Below are 18,820 nucleotides of genomic sequence, written 5' to 3'. Positions count from 1 at the left end.
CACCCCCTGAAACCCATGATGTGACCTGACACAATCTGAAGAACCTGATTCACAGACTCCAAGGACAGAGCTTTCTTAGTGCCTTTCTCTTTCCCATCACTGTCTGCCCTTCCTGCTTCTGCTTCTCCTGTCACGTTTTGGTGGTTCCAGCTCACTCTCTACAGAAAAGTGGAATTACGGTGGCTGACCTTCCCCATCGAGATGGACGTACAACATTTCATCCCCTGGCATTTCTTCTCCTGGTCATCAGCATTGGACTGATGCTTCTATTGGACTTGCTGGTACACCTCTTGGACACTTTACACCACTTTACAACAGCTTCCCTTTACACTGCTGGGTTTCTCAAAGACTGACCGCAGCAGTCCATATTTTGCATGTTGATGCCTTGGGACCTTATAGGCCACTCCCCCTCACCTGCAGGCCCTCCTCCCAGAGGCAGGAACAGCCCCTCATTACTAGGCCCTGCCTCCAGAGGCAGGAGACATCCCCAGAGGCAGGAAATGCCCCTTTAGCCTGATAGGCCCTGCCCTTTGAGGCAGGAAATGCCCCTTCGCCCACCAGGCCTCCCCTTCACATCACACTGGTTCTTGCTGCTCTCCTACTTGTCCCTACCTGTCTTGTTCCAGTTCTTTTGAAATACCTCCACAATATCATTCAGGTTTATGCCCAAAAGGTTTCTGTTCACCCCTACACTACTATTCCTCTGTCAGAGATGGAGTCTTTTACAGACATTGACCCATTTAAATGTGATGATTATATAGAAAGATAAGGGAAAGATGTATATTTATTTGTGAAGAGATGGTGAAGCCTAGCAGAGCTTAACCTATGAGATGAGTCCCTCCAGGTAAGTCTCTCTCTCTCTACAGAGGGGTTGAGCAAAAGGGGGGTACACATAAATCTCACTAGATCAGTGGCTATGTAAGTCTTCCCTCCCCCACAAAAATGTCCTACATCTTCCCACTGGAGCCTGGCATTCCTTAAAAAACATTAAGCCTGCTCTGCTCTAAATTTCCTATACTATGGCCATTAGATAAAAGGAAAAAGGGAGGTGTTGGGAAATAGTGCAGATGTGATCAAACAATGACAAGGGCCCTCAAACCACTATATTTCCATGCAAGTATTATTTACAGATCCTCACCACGTTATCCCCTCAGGGTATTGCTAATTCAGTTAAAACCATTGCAACAGTTGCTAAGGACATTTCCACCTTCCCAACATGCCTTTTCCCTCTCTCTACCCCATTTCCTAGCCAATTCTGTCCTGACTTGCCACTTCCAGAATTCTCCTATAAAAGTCGCTTCTGTTTGTGCTCTCTCTCTCTCTCTTCCCCTCTCTTTCCCCTTCTCTTACCCCTTCTTTTCTCATACGCATCCCTGGAGAAGGGCTGGTGGGCATAGGGGGAGGTGGCCATTTTGCTAGCTCCACATGGCCTAAACCCACTGTGCCCACACCCAGCTCTGGAGTGCCCATGTGAATAAAGATTTGCATTCCCGCTGCTCCATGAGTTCCTGGTCTCTTCTCTCTCCTGTGCACAACCTGTCACTGTATGGTGTCAGCCTTTCCACATAGTTCTCATGAATTTGGAAACACATTGAATAATTGCCTCAGAACCCACAAACATTATTTGTTTAGAAACTAACAGGGTCAAAGACTGCTGGACCTCTTGGCTCTGACTGCTATCAGAGAAGTTGAATTGGGCCTGGGGCTTTGGACCCTCGGAGCATGGGAGTCTCTTTGTATAACTACTGTGCTATTTCTCCCCCACCCTGTTTTATCTCTATATTAGGAGTGAGTGATTAAGCTAAAAAATCTAATTATATTTAAGAAGCCCACAAACTCCCATAGCCTGCAGGAAAAATATGAACAAAAGAGGTTTTAAAAGCCACCATGCTTCACCTCAAGGACTGAGACATTGAAACAACTGTTAATTTCTATAACTGTGAACTCTTTAAGTACTATACTTAGACACAAGTCAATTCAGGCAAGAGTGATTAGTGGATTCAATAGTACTAAGAGAGGGACCTCATATCACATCATATACAATGGTTGAACCAAGAAGAAACACTGGAAAAATGAACCAGGATAAAAGCCCAAATAGAACCACCCAAAGGTAGAAACACATAGAATGAGGACAAGACCCAAACACTAATTGAGGTTTTAGTCACAGAACTGAGGAAAGAGTTTGTAAGTAATATCAGAAATGGGGCAACAGCAAATGAAACTCTGAAAAAAACAATCTGGAGGTGATTAGAGAGCTGAAAGCTGAAAGAGCTGAGATAAGAGCACAACTAGCTGAACTAGCTAATACAATATTGCAACAGGATAACAAAATAGCTGAGCTATAGAAAACAACAGAGGGAGAGAGAGTAGAATAAATGAGGCAGAAGACAGAAATATCAAGATTGAGGATGAATTGGAGAAAACTAAGATAGAAGTAACAGATATCAAAATAGTTTAAGAGATACTGAAAACAACAACAGAAACATATGAGATGACTTCAAAAGAAGTAATATATGCATTTTTGGCTCCCCAGAGGAAGAAATAGGAGGGGAAGAAAACATTCTACAGGACATAATAGCAGAGAACTTCACTATTCTAGATGACATAAAAGTTCAAGAAGCTCAGAGAGTATTAACCCAGAATTAAAGACACATCATACTAGAAAGAAAAGGAATAAGGATAGGGAAAGGTTCTTGAACACTTCAGGAGAAAAACAAAGAGTCACCTACAGAGGAAACCCATAAGATTAGCAGCAGATTTCTCCACACAAACATTAAAGACCAGAAGAGAATGGCAAAGATATATATCGAGCTCTCAATAAGAAAGGCTTTCAAGCCAGACCACTGTATCCTGCTAGACTGTCATTCAAACTAGACGGAGGCATAAAAGCCTTCTCAGACAAGCAACAGTTGAATTAACTATATCCAAGCCTGCCCTGCAAGATGTTCTGAAAAGTCTCTTATAAGTAATCACAGTATCATAAACATGCCATTTATCAGAACACTCTATTAAAATAATGGCATTAAAATATCTTCATTCTTTAATATCAATAAATGTTAATGGCCTGAATTTACCTATTAAAAGGCACCAAGTAGAAAGATAGATCAGAAGACACAAGCCAACCATATCTTGTCTGCAGGAATCCTACCTAATTCAGCAAGACAAACACAGACTCAAAGTGAAAGGATGGAAAACTACCATATAAGCCAATGGACCACAAAAAGGGCAGGAAAAGCTATTCTCAAGCTGACATAATAGACCAAAAAATAAATAAAATTAAAAAAAAGATACAGATGGACCTTATTTAATGCTCAGAGGATCAGTAAATCAAAAGTACTTAACAATTATCAACATCTATACACTCAATGAGAGTCCTTCTAAATACATTAAACATTTACTGAAAGAACTGCAGCAATATATTAACAGCAACACAGTAATAGTAAGTTATTTCAGCACCCTTTGGATGTTAGACCAGAAACAATCAATTACTTAGAGGAAAATGTTGGCAGAACTCTTTTCCATCTAAATTTTAAAGGAACCCTCAAGGAAACAAATCCAATTACAACAACAACAAAAAAAGTTGAACAATAAACACAAAACAGAACTTGGATTGGGTCTGGTGTATTGTACCAAAGTAAAGGACTCTGATGTGGGCGAGAGGGCTCAGGTCCTGGAACATGATGGCAGAGGAGGACCTAGAGGGGGCCTGAATTTTATGTGGAAAACTGAGAAATGTAAACAAAGGTGGATGGCATAATGGATGTGCAAAAACACTTATTCCTGAAGCTCTAAAGTCTCAGGTTCATGGTGAATTCACCTTCTTTACCCCATCTTAGATGGAACTCAAAGATAGCATGTTAAGTGAGATAAGTCAGTAACAAAACATGAATATGGGATAATTTCACTCATAGACAGAAGTTGAAAAATAAGATCAGAAGGGAAAACTTTAAACAGAACTTGGACAGGAGTTGCTGTATTGCACCAAAGTAAAAGACTTTAGGGTTGAGAGGAGGGTTTGGGTCCTGAAACATAATGGCAGAGGAAGACCTAGTGGGGGTTGTATTGTTATGTGGAAATCTTATGCATGTACAAACTATTGTATTTTACTGTTGACTGTAAACATTTAATACCATAAAGAAATTTTTAAAAATAATTTTAAAAAATGAAGCCTTTTTAAAACTGTGAATACAGACCTCTACTCTGAAAATCTGCTACTCAGGAGTTTGATAGACATGAAATAGGGCCAAAAGATATACATTTCATTCTGTTCAAGACTGGGTTTTTATTACAAAAAAAAAAAAAAAGGAGACCAAGAGAGGGCAGAGCTCTGCTTCAGCATACATCTATATCATTTATATTGAGAGCTAGGTCTATTGTGAGTAGGGGGACCCAGAGTATCTCCCATATGCAAATTTTCTGCAGCCTGAATGATCTCCCCAGCTGATTTGCATTTTTTAAATTTATTTTATTTATTCCCTTTTGTTGCCCTTGTTGTTTTATTGTTGTAGCTATTATTATTGTTGTCATTGTTGGATAGGACAGAGAGAAATGGAGAGAGGAGGGGAAGACAGAGAGGAGGAGAGAAAGATAGACACCTGCAGACCTGCTTCACCGCCTGTGAAGTGACTCCCCTGCAGGTGGGGAGCCAGGGTTCGAACCGGGATCCTTATGCCGGTCCTTGTGCTTTGTGCCACCTGCGCTTAATCCACTGCGCTACAACCTGACTCCCGCTGATTTGCATTTTTAAAAAATCTCCAGGACATGCTGTTTCTGATTCTGTTGATCAGGGGATCATATTTTAAAAAGCATCCTATTTTAAGCAAACATAGAACTATACATAGAACTAGACAAGGCATTAAAATAAAAACAATTTCTTTCCTATATTAAACTCATACCAATTCTCTAAGAAAACTCCCCACTACTATCTCAGAATTCTGTCCTCTAGTTCTTCTGATTCTTGGTATTTACTAGTGATAGTTTAATGACTATCACTAGTGAAATCTATCCTCCTTTTCACTTTTCTGACTCTAAATAACTTACCATTTCAGATGGAGAGACATAGGTAACAAAAAATAGTATTTTATACATTCATAATTGCAATTATATATTCTGATAATAATTATAATAACAACAGCATTTTTGCTTATTATTGTTCATTCACTATTTTCAAGACATTACAATGCTTGTCTTCTATCAATGCATATGCAATATAACAATCCTTTGCAATGGGTACCATATCAATATACTTTCTATCATTCACTCTCAGTACTTGCAGGAACACAGTACTATGCATCACCAAGTTGGTGTGTGTCCTTCCCAATTAGTCAACTCACTAGTTGTGCTGCTATTATTCCCAGAGTTGGAGTAAACATGGAGTGAAGACAATATTTCTCTGCCCTGAAATGGTAACCTTGCACAGTTACTAAAACACTCTTTCTTCAGTCTTCTTCAATGTGTCCACTATCTAAATGTGATTTCTTGCATCAGACAGTAGATTGCTCCATAGATATCCCCCATGTGTATCTGTTTTGAGCATCACTAGAATAAGGAGGGAGGCTCTCCTGAGAATTCTACACAGGTGAATTAAGATAAGTTGGGAAACATTCTCATAATGACTTCAATAAAAAAAAAAACAGTTCAGACTGATAATTAGGAGACTTTCAAGTAAAAGAACTTCAGTCCAGGACAAATGAATTAGTCATCAGGCACCAGAATACCATGTGTATATTCTGTTTTGCTTTATTACCTTTTTTGTGGTTCTTCCTAGTGAATTTGATTTTTAAAGAATCAAGATGCTGATAATACAAAACTCAGCATTGAAGGATAATTATACAGTAGAGGAAAGAGATCAGTGGGGCAGTTGAAGGAACATTGAACTCATATCTGCTTACTATGTCTAAGTCACTCCACCTACTTTAGGAAAACCAAATGAACTAGCTCCGTATTGCCATATGAACCTTTTTTTTTTTTCCAGCTTATGATATCAACCACCCCCCATTCCACCCTGTTTGGTGCATAGAGACTAAAGATCATTCCCTAAAGAAAAAATGATAGGCAAGGCAATTTTCAATAATTCAAACAAATTAGTAAGACTAAAGGCTACTATGATCAAGGTGGCTTCCACTTTCTAACACTTTTGAGAACAAAAGATTAGTATCCTGTGATTCCTTTCCTCCAGAAGAATACTAATACAGACTAGAGAAATGGGTGTAAATCCAAATAGCACAGGATGGTAGACTCCGTAACAGATGAGATAGAGAGAATACTAACTGTCCCTGTTATTCAAAATCAAACAACACATCATTATGTCCAGAAGTATAACCCTAATTATGTCCATAATATAATCCTTCTATGATCTTCTCTTGCTAATATTCTTCTTCTTTTTTTTTTAACTTTAGAATATTTTCTTTTTTTTTTCTTTTATTTAAGAAAGGATTAATTAACAAAACCATAGGGTAGGAGGAGTACAATTCCACACAATTCCCACCACCCAATCTCCATATCCCACCCCCTCCCCTGATAGCTTTCCCATTCTCTATCCCTCTGGGAGCATGGACCCAGGGTCATTGTGGGTTGCAGAAGGTAGAAGGTGGCTTCTGTAATTGCTTCCCCGCTGAACATGGGCATTGATTGGTCAGTCCATACTCCCAGTCTGCCTCTCTCTTTCCCTAGTAGGGTGGGTCTCTGGGGAAGCTGAGCTCCAGGACACATTGGTGGGGTCTTCAGTCTAGGGAAGCCTGGCCAGCATCCTGATGGCATCTGGAACCTGGTGACTGAAAAGAGAATTAACATACAAAGCCAAAGAAATTGTTGATCAATCATGGACCCAAAGCTTGAAATAGTGGAGAGGAAGTGTTAGGGAGGTACTCACTGCGAACTCTAGTGTACTTCTGCTTTCAGGTATATATTTTGCAGTAGTTTACGGATACATGTGAACATATGCTCTCTCTCACAGAAACTGGTGTTTATTTAGGTTTGGGGACTTTGTTAGAAAGTGAACCACCTGAGATGGAATTAGAGTATACTATGAAAGGAAAGGTCTCACCTGAGCAATGAAGCTGAAGGGTTGTCGTTCCACACATGAAGTCTCTGGACACAGTCTGAAGTGAAGCATGTTGAAGGAATTATGTTAAGTGAGCTAAGTCAGAAAGATAAAGATGAGTATGGGATGATCCTACTCATCAACAGAAGTTGAGTAAGAAGATCTGAAAGGGAAACTAAAAGCAGGACCTGACCAAATTGTAAGTAGGGCACCAAAGTAAAAACCCTGTGGTGAGGGGTAGACATGCAGCTTCCTGGGACAGTGGAGGGTGGGAGTGGGTGGGAGGGATGGGTCACAGTCTTTTGGTGGTGGGAATGGTGTTTATGTACACTACTAGTAAAATGTAGTCATATAAATCACTAGTTAATTAATACGAGAGGGGGAAAATTAATTGTATGTCTCGAAGTTTTTCAAAACACAAACTGAATCTTTTTAATATATAGGCTGTGTAATTATGCAGACTCTCTCAAAAGCCTAGACCAAGTAGATCAGAAGCAACCAACAGCACAGCTATATACAAGATACTGGGTACTGTACAGCAAACCATAACAAAAGGACTTTTCAAAGTTAACCCAATTACCAAATAATGTGATGATAACATTAACTATCGATTGTCTTTTTGAACCCTAAGACAGCAGGAACCTCACATATCCATTATAGAGCCTCTACTTCCCCCAGTCCTGGAACCATTGGATAGGGCCCACTTTCCCGTATGCCTCTCCCAATCCATATCAAATAATATTGCATCTGCCGATCACAATCTAACCAACACAACGATTGCCACCTCAACATGCTAATATTCTTCTTGTGTAGTTGGCTGGGGGTGGAAAGTCCTGGTTACTGCAAGATTTCTGTGAATGTAGGACTTGAAATGAGAGAAAAGTTTAAGTCACAGAGACTTCACTGAGTATGAAACAAGAGTGTTTGGTAGCCCTGGGGTGATGTGATGAAGATAAAAGATGACACGCTCAAGAGCTGAGCTTATATACAAACATCATAGGAATTCATTCTCTGTTACTGAGAATGATCAACTCAGTCATGAAAAAAAAAAACAATTGTACTTAAAGACAAATACACATTTACTGGGCACTTACAATGGATCAGAGAGTGTATGATTGTATAAGCTCTTTAAGGGGGGGTAAGATCCATGCATATACTCACAGATGAGAACATTGTAATGCAGAAAAATTCCTAGCCTGCTTGGGGTCATATGTGTTGGAATTCAGTTTCCACTCTGTGATTCTTATATTTCTATTGTTCTCTCCTGCCCTCTGTGATCTGAAACTGTTTCCTAGTAATGTCACTTGAACTTTGTACTCCGTGTCAAGGATATGTCAGCAAAAGCTGTTTGAAACATTCATGGACAAGAAATGATGAACTGTACTTTTATCCAAGGAATTATGATGAGAATTCATATGAATTCATATAAAACCAATTTAAAAGCATGGGAAACTGAGTTTACAATGCAAACTTCAGAAAAGTACATTGCTTAAACATAGTTAAAGTGACAGGAACAAATACTATGTAGACACATAAATGAAGTCTAGTTTATATTATTGACTTTAAAATATGGATTATCAAATGACATTAAAACATGTTTATACTAAAATGTAATATCAGTAAATAAAATATACTCAACAATTTTATACTAAAATGACCATGTATATTTTATATTATGGCACTGATGTGAAAGAAAAGACCTGCATTAAAAAAAAGATTAAATGAATGATTTTATGAGAGAGAAACAGAGATACAAAGAGAAACAGCAAGAAAGCAGAGCCTCTGGCCTATGCATTACTGAAGATCAAAGAAGAGCCTCTCACACACAAGGTATTCTGCCCAGTGATAATCTCCTCAGTCACTGAGAAAAATACAATTCTTACTTGATTCTGAAGTAAATTTGGTTTATAAGACTGTAACTGTGCTAGAAGTACAATTTCAAAGCTCTTCAGAATCCGTTACTATACCACACCCACCACAAAAGAACTAATAATATTCTTCCAACTAAGTCCAGTTGATCCTCTCCATCCTTCCTTGACCCTCCTGCATGAGTGAGGGTCATGGTGCATGTGGCATGGTGCATCTCCTGAAGTAGTGTAGGGACACCAGAGCATTTTTCCCAAATATCATTTTGACAGTGTTGATTAAATCATTAGTTTCATTGAATATGGGTTTGAATATATTTATTTATCTTCTGACCACTCTCACATATGAATTCTTACTAAGAGTCTCTTCCCAAGGGTGGACTCAGCTAACATAAAACCAACTATGGTCCATGAGATCATACTAAGGGCAGAACTCAGTGATAGATAGACCTGTACAAATGCATGCCTTCAATTAGTAGCAAGACTGTCAGGAAGGAAGAAAGAAAGGAGGATAAAGTTGTGGTCTGGATGCAGGCAATTCTGCCTTCTTTTTATACAACTTTCTTTCTTTCTTCCTTTCTCCTTCCTTCCTTCCGTCCCTCCTTTCTATTTCCTGTCCTTTGTTCTATTTCTTTCTTTATTTTCTTCTCTTATTTTTCCATTAAGGTAATTGCTAGGACTTGCTGCTTACATGACAAATCCATCACTCCCCACCACCAAGTTCTCCTTTTTTCTTCTTTGATTTAATTTGATAGGACAGAGAGAAATTGAGAAGAAATAATAAAGGAGAGAGAAAAAGAGAGAGGAAGAGGGAACGAGAGGGGGAGAGAGACTCGCAGCACTGGGTAACTGCTCATGAAGCTTTCCCCCTACAAATGGGGAGTAGGGATCCTTGAGCATGGCACACTCCACCAGATATGCCATACCCATCTCCGTGTTAACTCTTTTAAATTCTACTCTCAAATCAAGAAGACGTAGCAAGAAGGTACAAGAATATATGGAAATACCCAAATTCAATCCTCAGTATCACCAATAGTTAAAACTGAGTGGTGCATAGTCTACTAATAATAACAGCAACAGTAATGGAAATAATGGTAATAATAGTACTACTCATGAGAATCAACTTTTCATGAAGTCCCGGTACACAGAAAAGTCCAGCCTGAATTACTTTGCAGACATATGGAAGGACTTCTGAGGGCAAAGGAGCTTCTTGATGGCATCTTTCATGTCCTTATTCCTCAGGCTGTAGATGATGGGGTTGAAGAAGGGTGAAAGAACTGAGAAGGCCAAGGCAATAGCCATGTCCCAGAATGGGGTGTAAGTTGCTGAGAATCTGAGGTACATCAAGGCTACACTGCCAATAAAAAGTAGAAAAACAGCAATGTGGGCAGCACAGGTGGAGAAGGCCTTCTTCCTGCCCTCACCAGATGGGATGCACACGATGACCACAATGATCCTGATGTAGGACAGAGAAATGATCAGGGCTGTGGTAAGGATGGCCAGGGCATGGACCACATCTTGCACCAGGATCACTGAAGCATCAGTGCAGGCTAATCTCAGCAGTGGGGTAAAATCACAGAAGAGCTGGTGGATCTGGTTGGAGCCACAGAAGGGCAGGGTGGAAATCCACACAACCTCAGGGAGAAGGATTAGAAAGCCAAAGACACAAGAGCCTGCAGAGAGCTGGGCACATAGTTGGGGGGTCATGATAGTGGGATAGTGGAGGGGATTGCAGATGGCCAGATACCTGTCAATGGCCATGACTGTCAACAGTGTCCCTTCTGTGTTCCCCAGAGAGTGAAAGAAGTACAGCTGCATCAGACAGCCCACGAAGGAGATGGTCTTCTGCTCACTTAGCAGGTTGGAGAGCATCTTGGGGATGGTGGCTGTGGTATACCAGATCTCCAGGAAAGAGAAGAGGCTGATGAAATTATACATGGGGTTGTGGAGACGTGTGTCCATTCGCCCAGCACAGAAGATTAATAGATTTCCAATGACAATGAAAATGTAGATGAAAAGCAAAGGGAAAAAATACAGGAGACCACCATCCTGGAGCTTGGGGAACCCAATGAAGATAAACTCAGTCACAGATGATAGGTTTTCATGCCTCATGTCCCTGAAGGAGCCACCTGTGAATGCAGGGAAGGCACATTGAGCCACAGAACAGGAAACCAGTGTGGTGTGAACATTGACATTATTTTGCTAGCTGCTACATTTTTAAAATTTATTTATTTTTATTAGAAATTTAATGTTGATTTACAAAATTATAACATAATAGTTCCACTACCAGAGCTCTGTGTCCTATCCCCTCCTTTGGAAAGTGCAGTAGTTCCCCCAAGGTCACCAATACAGGCTGATTCCATAACTATCAAATTGTATGTATATATATTCCCCACTTCCTTTCTAATTCACCCTTACATGTATTATTATGTCCAAATGTCTTTCCTTTTTTCCTCTATTCTCTCAGATAAGAAAAGCTGAATCTGGCTTCCTATGTTTTCCAGATTCACTTTCCTTCACTGATGCCATAAAAAAAGATTCCTAGTGACCAACAGTGAACTGTCATTTTCCAGATATGAAACATAAATTTATATTTTATATAGATAAATCTTTATCTCTTAACTTTCCTGTCTTTAATATTTAAGATCTCCATTTTGAAATCTCTAATATGTTAATAATTTTATTTATGACGGAGGGGGCATTTGAGCATTTCTGTAGCACGTGCAGTGCTGGGCTTCAAATGGAAGACCTCATACTTACAGGTTTTATGTTCTATAACCAAATCACCTTCCTCCCCCATCATTCTATTTTTTTATTGAAGAACCACTAGAGCACTGGAATTGTAGATTGATTTCAAACATATTGAACCAGAATCCTCTCTCTAATGATGATAGTCATATGAAAATGGAAATTTAGATGGTCTCTCTGACCCCAGCCTCATCCTCTACTGTTGAATCAATTAGAGCAATTAGAGTTGTGTTGAGTAAGTAAATGTTTTCCTAGTATTGCTGCTCACCATCTATTAGGTATTTTCTTTTTAGATCAGAGTAACATGGGCAATATCTCACTTAGATCTTATCTTCAATCATTCTCTGTGTGACTTCCTTACTACTATAGATATGTCACCTGCACCATGTTTAAATAACATGATAGGCTTTTTTCAACAATTATTTTAGTGTAATGCTGAGGTATGAGCCAGGATCTTTCAGATGCATCCTACCACTGAATACTAGCCTCCCTAGCTCAATCTTATTATTCTTAATTTTCAGAGACATGGAAAGAAAAATGGGTAAGAGAAATAGATGTGACAGGTAAAAACCCACCACAGCACCACTCCACCATGCCTGGGGCTCCCCTGGTGTCATTCATGATGCTTTTACCTGGTGCTGGAGGTCAAACCCAGGGCTTCATACACAGAAAGCCATATGCTCTAATGGGTGAGCTGTCTCTTATTTACCTGACAAACTGTCTTCTAGCCCTATATTCACTCTTCTAATTTAAGCAGCTCAGAAATGTTCTTCACATTTCTGATCAATTACTAGCTCCTTTTGGAAGACTTGGACTTTGTCTCTGGTTTTATCTTTTTCTTTTTTTAATTATCTTTATTTAGTGGATGGAAACAGCCAAAAATTGAAGGGGAAGGGGGATATATAGAGGGAGAGAGATAGAGAGACACTTGCAGCACTGCTTCACCACTCACAAAGCTTTCCCCTTGCAGGTGGAGACCAGGAGCTCGAACATGGGTCTTGAGCATTGTAACATGTACATTCAACCAGGTGCGCCACCACCTGGCCCCTGGTTTTATCTTTCCCTACATTTACACACATAAATACACAAGGAGACACATATTCATTCATGCACGTCATACACATACATGCATTTGCACAAACACACATACAAGGAGATACACATACACACACACACACACACAGAGAGAGAGAGAGAGAGAGAGAGAGAGAGAGAGAGAGAGAGCTGGGCTTGTGTTGATCTCATTGTCCCCGAAACAACTGCTACCATATACTTCACTATGTTTCATTGCCACTCTTGTTATTTGTTTTGATTTCACTAGATTGTGAGCTGTTAAGGCAGAGCCAGTATTTCAAAACCTCTTATGTATTTGAAAATGGCTTCTTTTCTAGTGACTAGGCTTGGATCAGCTTTATAAACAGCATTAATGTTAGAGGAATAGAGGGAGAAAACAGGGAGGAAAGCTAAGTGTGAGCATCCTGTCTTAGTTTTTAGTAAGTTCTGAATAGCTAGTTTCTTCTGTCTGCAAGTCCACAGAGTGTCAAAGATAACCTTATAGAGAAACTTCTCACAAACCTTAGCCCAACAACCAAACTTAAGACTTCCCAAATAAATCTTCATGACTTGAAATTTTAGGGTATATTTTCTTCCAAGCATTGCAAAATGATATGCTTTCTCCACCTCAATGATCCTAAACTCACCTCTTTCAGAAAGAGCAGGACTCTTTTCTCCTTTTCCTAGGGTCTCTGCATCTCTCAGTGTTCTTTCAATCTCTTTAGAATTGTGCCAGTGGCCTTAAGGAACTGCTAAAGAGAAAATGAGGTCCACTGAGGTTTTCTCCCAGGGTGATGAGCAGAAAGTTCTTTCTATCATGGGTTCAATTAACAGAACTATATGTGCTCATCTCATTAGCCCTCTGGGTCAAAAGGGAATCTGTGTAGATAGAGATGGCACTGAGATTACAGAGAGTTCATTTGTCCTTCATTTTAGCACTATGACACTATAACCAGCCTGTCTCTTCATGTATATGGAACTAGAAGGCCCATAAAAAAGAACATCCTTATTAAAAATGATGTTACCTCCTTTTTTCATTTGATGAAGCTTAAAGGAATCATATTAAGTAAGAGAAGCCAAAAAGAGAAGGGTCAGTACCAGCTGGTCTCACTGATAGGTAAAAAGGAAAAATGGACAGAAAAGGAAAACACAAAATAAAATGTGTATTGAGTTTGGTGTATTACACCAAAACAAAGCACTTTGGGAAGGAAGGACAGAGAAAGTTTATTGGAATGAGGGGCTTTTTGATCCTGGTCCATGGTGAAGATGAACCTAGGCTGGCAGTAAAAATGTTTTGCAGACACCCTATCATGGGGAAATGAAAAATTGTACCCAAGTGTCAACGATTGTAATGTAAACCATTAACCCCCCCCCCCAACAATGATTTAAAAAATACTATTCTGTTTTAAGAAGAGACTATATATTCCCTTTGCTACAACATGGGTTAACCAGAGAGAATCACATTAGGTGTTTCAAATCAAAGGGAATTCACATACTTGATGATTGCATTCACGTGTGGTGTTTGAGAAACTAGCAAAGATACAGGCAAGGCAAAAGACATGAAAGCTTTTGGACTATATCTGTAGAAGTGACCTGCTTTATGGAAATGGAGAAGGATTAATAAAAGAATGGATGACTGAAGCTCATGGAGTAGGCGAAGACAGAACTTTTGTGAATGGGAGGTATGCTAAGCAATATTTTGGAGAGGTGAGAAGCTGCATCTTTGAGACAACACACTTGTAAAATAACATTTCCTCAATAAAAAGAGAAAAAAATTCTCTAAAAATTAAATGTGTCTGTGTGTACACACACAAGTATGATTGTGTCACTGCAAGTATGGACACAAAACTAACCAGAGAAGAGTGGCCCGCAGATGTAATTGCTCTTAGCAAACAAGCAAGTATCTTTCATGAAGTCGAATATCAGCTCCAAATTATTGCTTTGATCCCAAGAAGTTGTACTGTCTAGCTTTTATTACAACTGCTTGAAAGTGCATGCATGTGCTATGACTTCTCTTGATTGTGTCTTTCAGCTTTGCTTTTCATGCCCTTCCCTAAACAAGACTCCAGGGGTAACTAGCTTGATGTGATTCTATAGATCTCCCTCCACCCTGAGTTCCCCAGTGAACTGTGTTTCTCAGTATGTGCTTTTCCAACCTTTGATTAATGTTTCCCCTTTGCTTCTCTGTAAAGTTTGATTCACATAACAGCTAGGGTCTTCTCACTTATTTTTTCCCCTAAAATCTGGCAGATAAATATTATCCACAATTTGTTCTCATGTGCACTTCAACCTGAGGAAAAGCTTCAAGTTTGGGGGTCAATTGAAAACAGTTTTTTCCTGCTAGTATTTATAATAGTTTGTCTATTAAATTTATTTTTTTTGTTGTGACGATGTTGCTAGTATTTATTTATTTATTTATCTAGCTTCCAGGGTTGTCTCTGAGCTTGGTGCCTGCACTACAAATCCACTGCTCCTGGAGGCCATTTTTTCCATTTTGTTGTCATTGTTGTTGTTGTTGCTATTGCTGTTATTGTTGGTAGGACAGAGAAAAAGGGAGAGGAGGGGAAACAGAGAGGGGCAGAGAAAGATAGACACCTGCAGACCTGCTTCATCACTTGTGAAGTGACCCCCCTGCAGGTGGGGAGGCAGGAGCTCAAATCAGTATCCTTATGCCAGTCCTTGTTCCTCTTAGCCCACTGCACTCCTGCCTGGCCCCCATGTTGCTAGTGTTTAAATATGCATCTTTGGTCAGAATTGGGAAACCCAGTAGACAGCAGCAACTGGATGCATTATTGCTCATATTTCATGAAAAGAAAATTGTACGTGAGATTTTAGAGTATTAAAAGTCGTTATGAATTTCCTTGTCAACTACATATATGTTGATCTTTACAATTCTAACCTTTTCAGTGGTTATAGCACCTAACAGTTTTCACAGTCTGGGCTTGGTTTGTGTCTTTAGAGTTTGTGGTGGCAGAAAATTTAATTATGCTGGCTTAACATATTAATACAGAAACATGAATTTTCATTTTAGAGAATTGATTTCTGATGGCAACGCATAAAACACTTTTCAAAGAAAAAAGGTATGAGAATAAGTACGTAAAGGTGAACGTACATATGCATTATATGTATCTTTATAATCTATTCACCTGTCTTCCATTTCTGAATGTGATTGAATTTATTTTCATGCCAATAGTATAATTCAATAAAATTGGATGTAATCAACCAGAACAACCAAAGTAAAATAAATTCTACTTAGTTCTTGAAAAATAATAGTGGAAAACCCATTAAAATAATGGGCATAAGGATGTTGGGGAGATAATTGTAATGCAAAAAGTCTTTCATGCCTGAGGCACTAAAGGTCTTATCCCCAGTACTACTATAAGCCAGAGCTGAGAAGTGTTCTGGAAAAAAAATAATAATAGTAACCATAAGGATGCTTTTATATATATTAGCTTATATATAAATATATATAAATAAATATAAATATATTATAAAATATGTGTATATTATATACATATGAGCTTTTATTCTTAGTACCACATTTTAGTATAGCATTCTTTAAAACATCTATTACAGATACTAAGAAATTTGTGGCTAGTGATATTAAATGTTAGCACTTATTTTTTAATTTTTCCTATGTCAAACATTATCTAGGTATTTTCATAAAATAACTTGTTTCAGTTTCATATTAGGCATATATAGTTCTACTTTAAAATACATTACATTTTCACCTATTTTATTTATTACTATTAATTTTTAATCAGATTACTACTAAGCTCTGTCTTACTGGTGCCTAGAATTGAAACTGGGACACATGAGTCTCTGGCTGAATATCTTTCACATAATCACTGTGCCATTTGCATCCATTTCATAGACAGTGAAACTAAAATAGTGAGATAAATCATAACTTGTTCTAAGTCACAAAATTAGTATGCAACACTAGTAAAGAGTGGGTCACCAACTACCTAATTTTATAGCCTGGAGTTTTCACTAATATCTATGAAATGACAATAGTTTACCATTAAATTTAATGTTGTTAAAGCATCATTTAATGGCTTAGACTGGTATTTTCTTTGCATTATTTACTCGTTAATGCAAATCCAGACTAACTAGCAGTCAAAAGAACTTAATTGAATATGTATAAATAAAATAAATATATGCAGTGAAAGACCCTTAGTCACTAATGGATCAAAGAGAGAAAAAAAGGACCCTGTGTCACTAATGGAGAAAGAGAATTGATTTAAAAATAATTGCCGAGCATAAAAATAAAATAAATGTGTGCATAGGAAGAAGCAGGAGAATGATAAAAAATATATATCAGTGTTATAGCAACTGAACCGTATTTATTTATGGTTCAATGTTAGAGTAACTTCAGAGTGAGAGGGTTCTAGGAGCTAGTGCTAACTTGTAGATGCATTAAACTCCTTATGAAAGCAGAAGAGCTTCTGGATTGCAATCTTCATGTCCTTGTTTCTCAAGCTGTAGATGATGGGGTTGAAAAAAGGTGCCAGGACAGCAAACATCAGTGCAATGATTTTGTCCAGGACTGGGGGAAATGTGGCAGAGAATCGCAGGTACATGAGGGAGACACTGCCATAGAACATCAGAAAGACCCCCAGATGAGAGGCACAGGTAGAGAAGGCCTTCTGGCGGCCATCGACAGAGGGGATCCTCAAGATGACAATGATGATTCTGACATAAGACAGGGAAATGATCAGCACGCTGAAGATGATGGCAATGGCATGGATCACATCCTCTACCAGAATCATGGATGTGTCTGTGCAGGCCAGATGCAACACAGGTTCAAAATCACAGAAGAGCTGGTGGATTTGGTTGGGGCCACAGAAGGGCAGGGTGGAAATCCATGCAATTTCTGGGAGCAACACAAGAAAACCAAAGATGCAGGAGCCTGCAGAGAGTTGGGCACATAGTCGAGGAGTCATAATGGTCGGGTAGCGAAGAGGGTTGCAGATGGCCACATACCTGTCGATGGCCATGGTGGTCAGAAGAATTCCCTCAGAGTTTCCCAGTGAGTGGAAGAAGTACATCTGCAGAAGGCAGCCAAAGATGGAGATGGTCCTTCTCTTATTGATAAGATTGGACAGCATCTTGGGGATAGTGGCCGTGGTATACCAGATCTCCAGGAAGGAGAAGAGACTGATGAAATTATACATAGGGTTGTGGAGATGTGTGTCCATTCGGACTGCAAAAAAGACAATGAGATTCCCAATCACAATGAATATATAGATGATTAAGAGGGGGATGAAGTAAAGGAGGCTCCCCTCTTCAAACTGGGGGAATCCTGAGAAGAAGAACTCAGTTACCCCACAAGTTTGGTTACTTCTCACCATGATCTCAACAACCTTATTGTTATCAGTGAAAAGACACAGATCACGCCCTAGATGAAAGAGAAAGAGTCAGATGGATTAGCTCAGATGTGAGTCAGATGAAGAAATGCTTTAGTAGATGACTTATCTCTATCGTTCTTGGGCTCATTAAACCGATATCACTCAGTACCTACTATTTTTCAAGCACACTTACAGGTTTATTTAATTCAGCACTAAGGAAACATTTACCACTTTCATGAAATTTGTGTTCTAATAAAAGATACAAATATTCAAATAATATATTAACAACATATATATAAGCTGTATAACAACATTAATATATAATCTGTATAATTAAAATATAAGTGCTACTGATAGGCACTGATTTAATTATATAATCTGTATAATTAAAATATAAGTGCTACTGATTACCTCAACCCTAAGGGCTGGAAAACCACTGAAGCCATGTTTTATTTTTCATGGTTCTTTCAACAATGAGATGTTTACATGTGAACCAGTTCACCTGACCCTTTGGTTTTTGGGGACATGAAATGGTGAGAGAGGGTCTAGGAAGAATCAGCCCCATCTTAAGTGTTAGATATTTGTTCATATTCACACAATAAGTGAATAAAACTTCCTGTGTTCTTCCATTTAGTTCAGTGCTACCAAAATACCTGAGGTCAAATTCTACAACTCAGCTGAGAGCACACCTATTGGAGGAGGGAAAGAGACATACACTCTTTTCTATATACAGATCAGTACAAGAGGTGATGGCTACTGTTTCC

The 18,820-nt window shown here is 38.9% G+C and overlaps 2 protein-coding genes across 2 annotated transcripts; both read right to left on the bottom strand.

The window, feature by feature from the left end:
* Positions 1-10,071: 10,071 nt before the first annotated feature.
* On the bottom strand, positions 10,072-11,043 carry LOC103120212 (olfactory receptor 6K3-like). Its single transcript, XM_007530586.3, has one exon. It carries the CDS (start codon positions 11,017-11,019, stop codon positions 10,072-10,074), a length of 948 nt encoding a protein of 315 aa, XP_007530648.2. The 5' UTR covers positions 11,020-11,043.
* Positions 11,044-17,108: 6,065 nt separating this feature from the next.
* On the bottom strand, positions 17,109-18,059 carry LOC103120213 (olfactory receptor 6K3-like). The gene has a single exon (XM_007530587.2). The coding sequence runs from the start codon at positions 18,057-18,059 to the stop codon at positions 17,109-17,111; it is 951 nt and encodes a 316-aa protein (XP_007530649.1).
* Positions 18,060-18,820: the final 761 nt, after the last annotated feature.

The sequence above is a fragment of the Erinaceus europaeus genome, chromosome 9 (genome assembly GCF_950295315.1).
Source record: "Erinaceus europaeus chromosome 9, mEriEur2.1, whole genome shotgun sequence".
In the NCBI taxonomy this organism is placed as follows: Eukaryota; Metazoa; Chordata; class Mammalia; order Eulipotyphla; family Erinaceidae; genus Erinaceus; species Erinaceus europaeus.
Note: the sequence above shows the minus strand (reverse complement) of the source record. Positions and strands in the feature narration are given on the sequence as shown.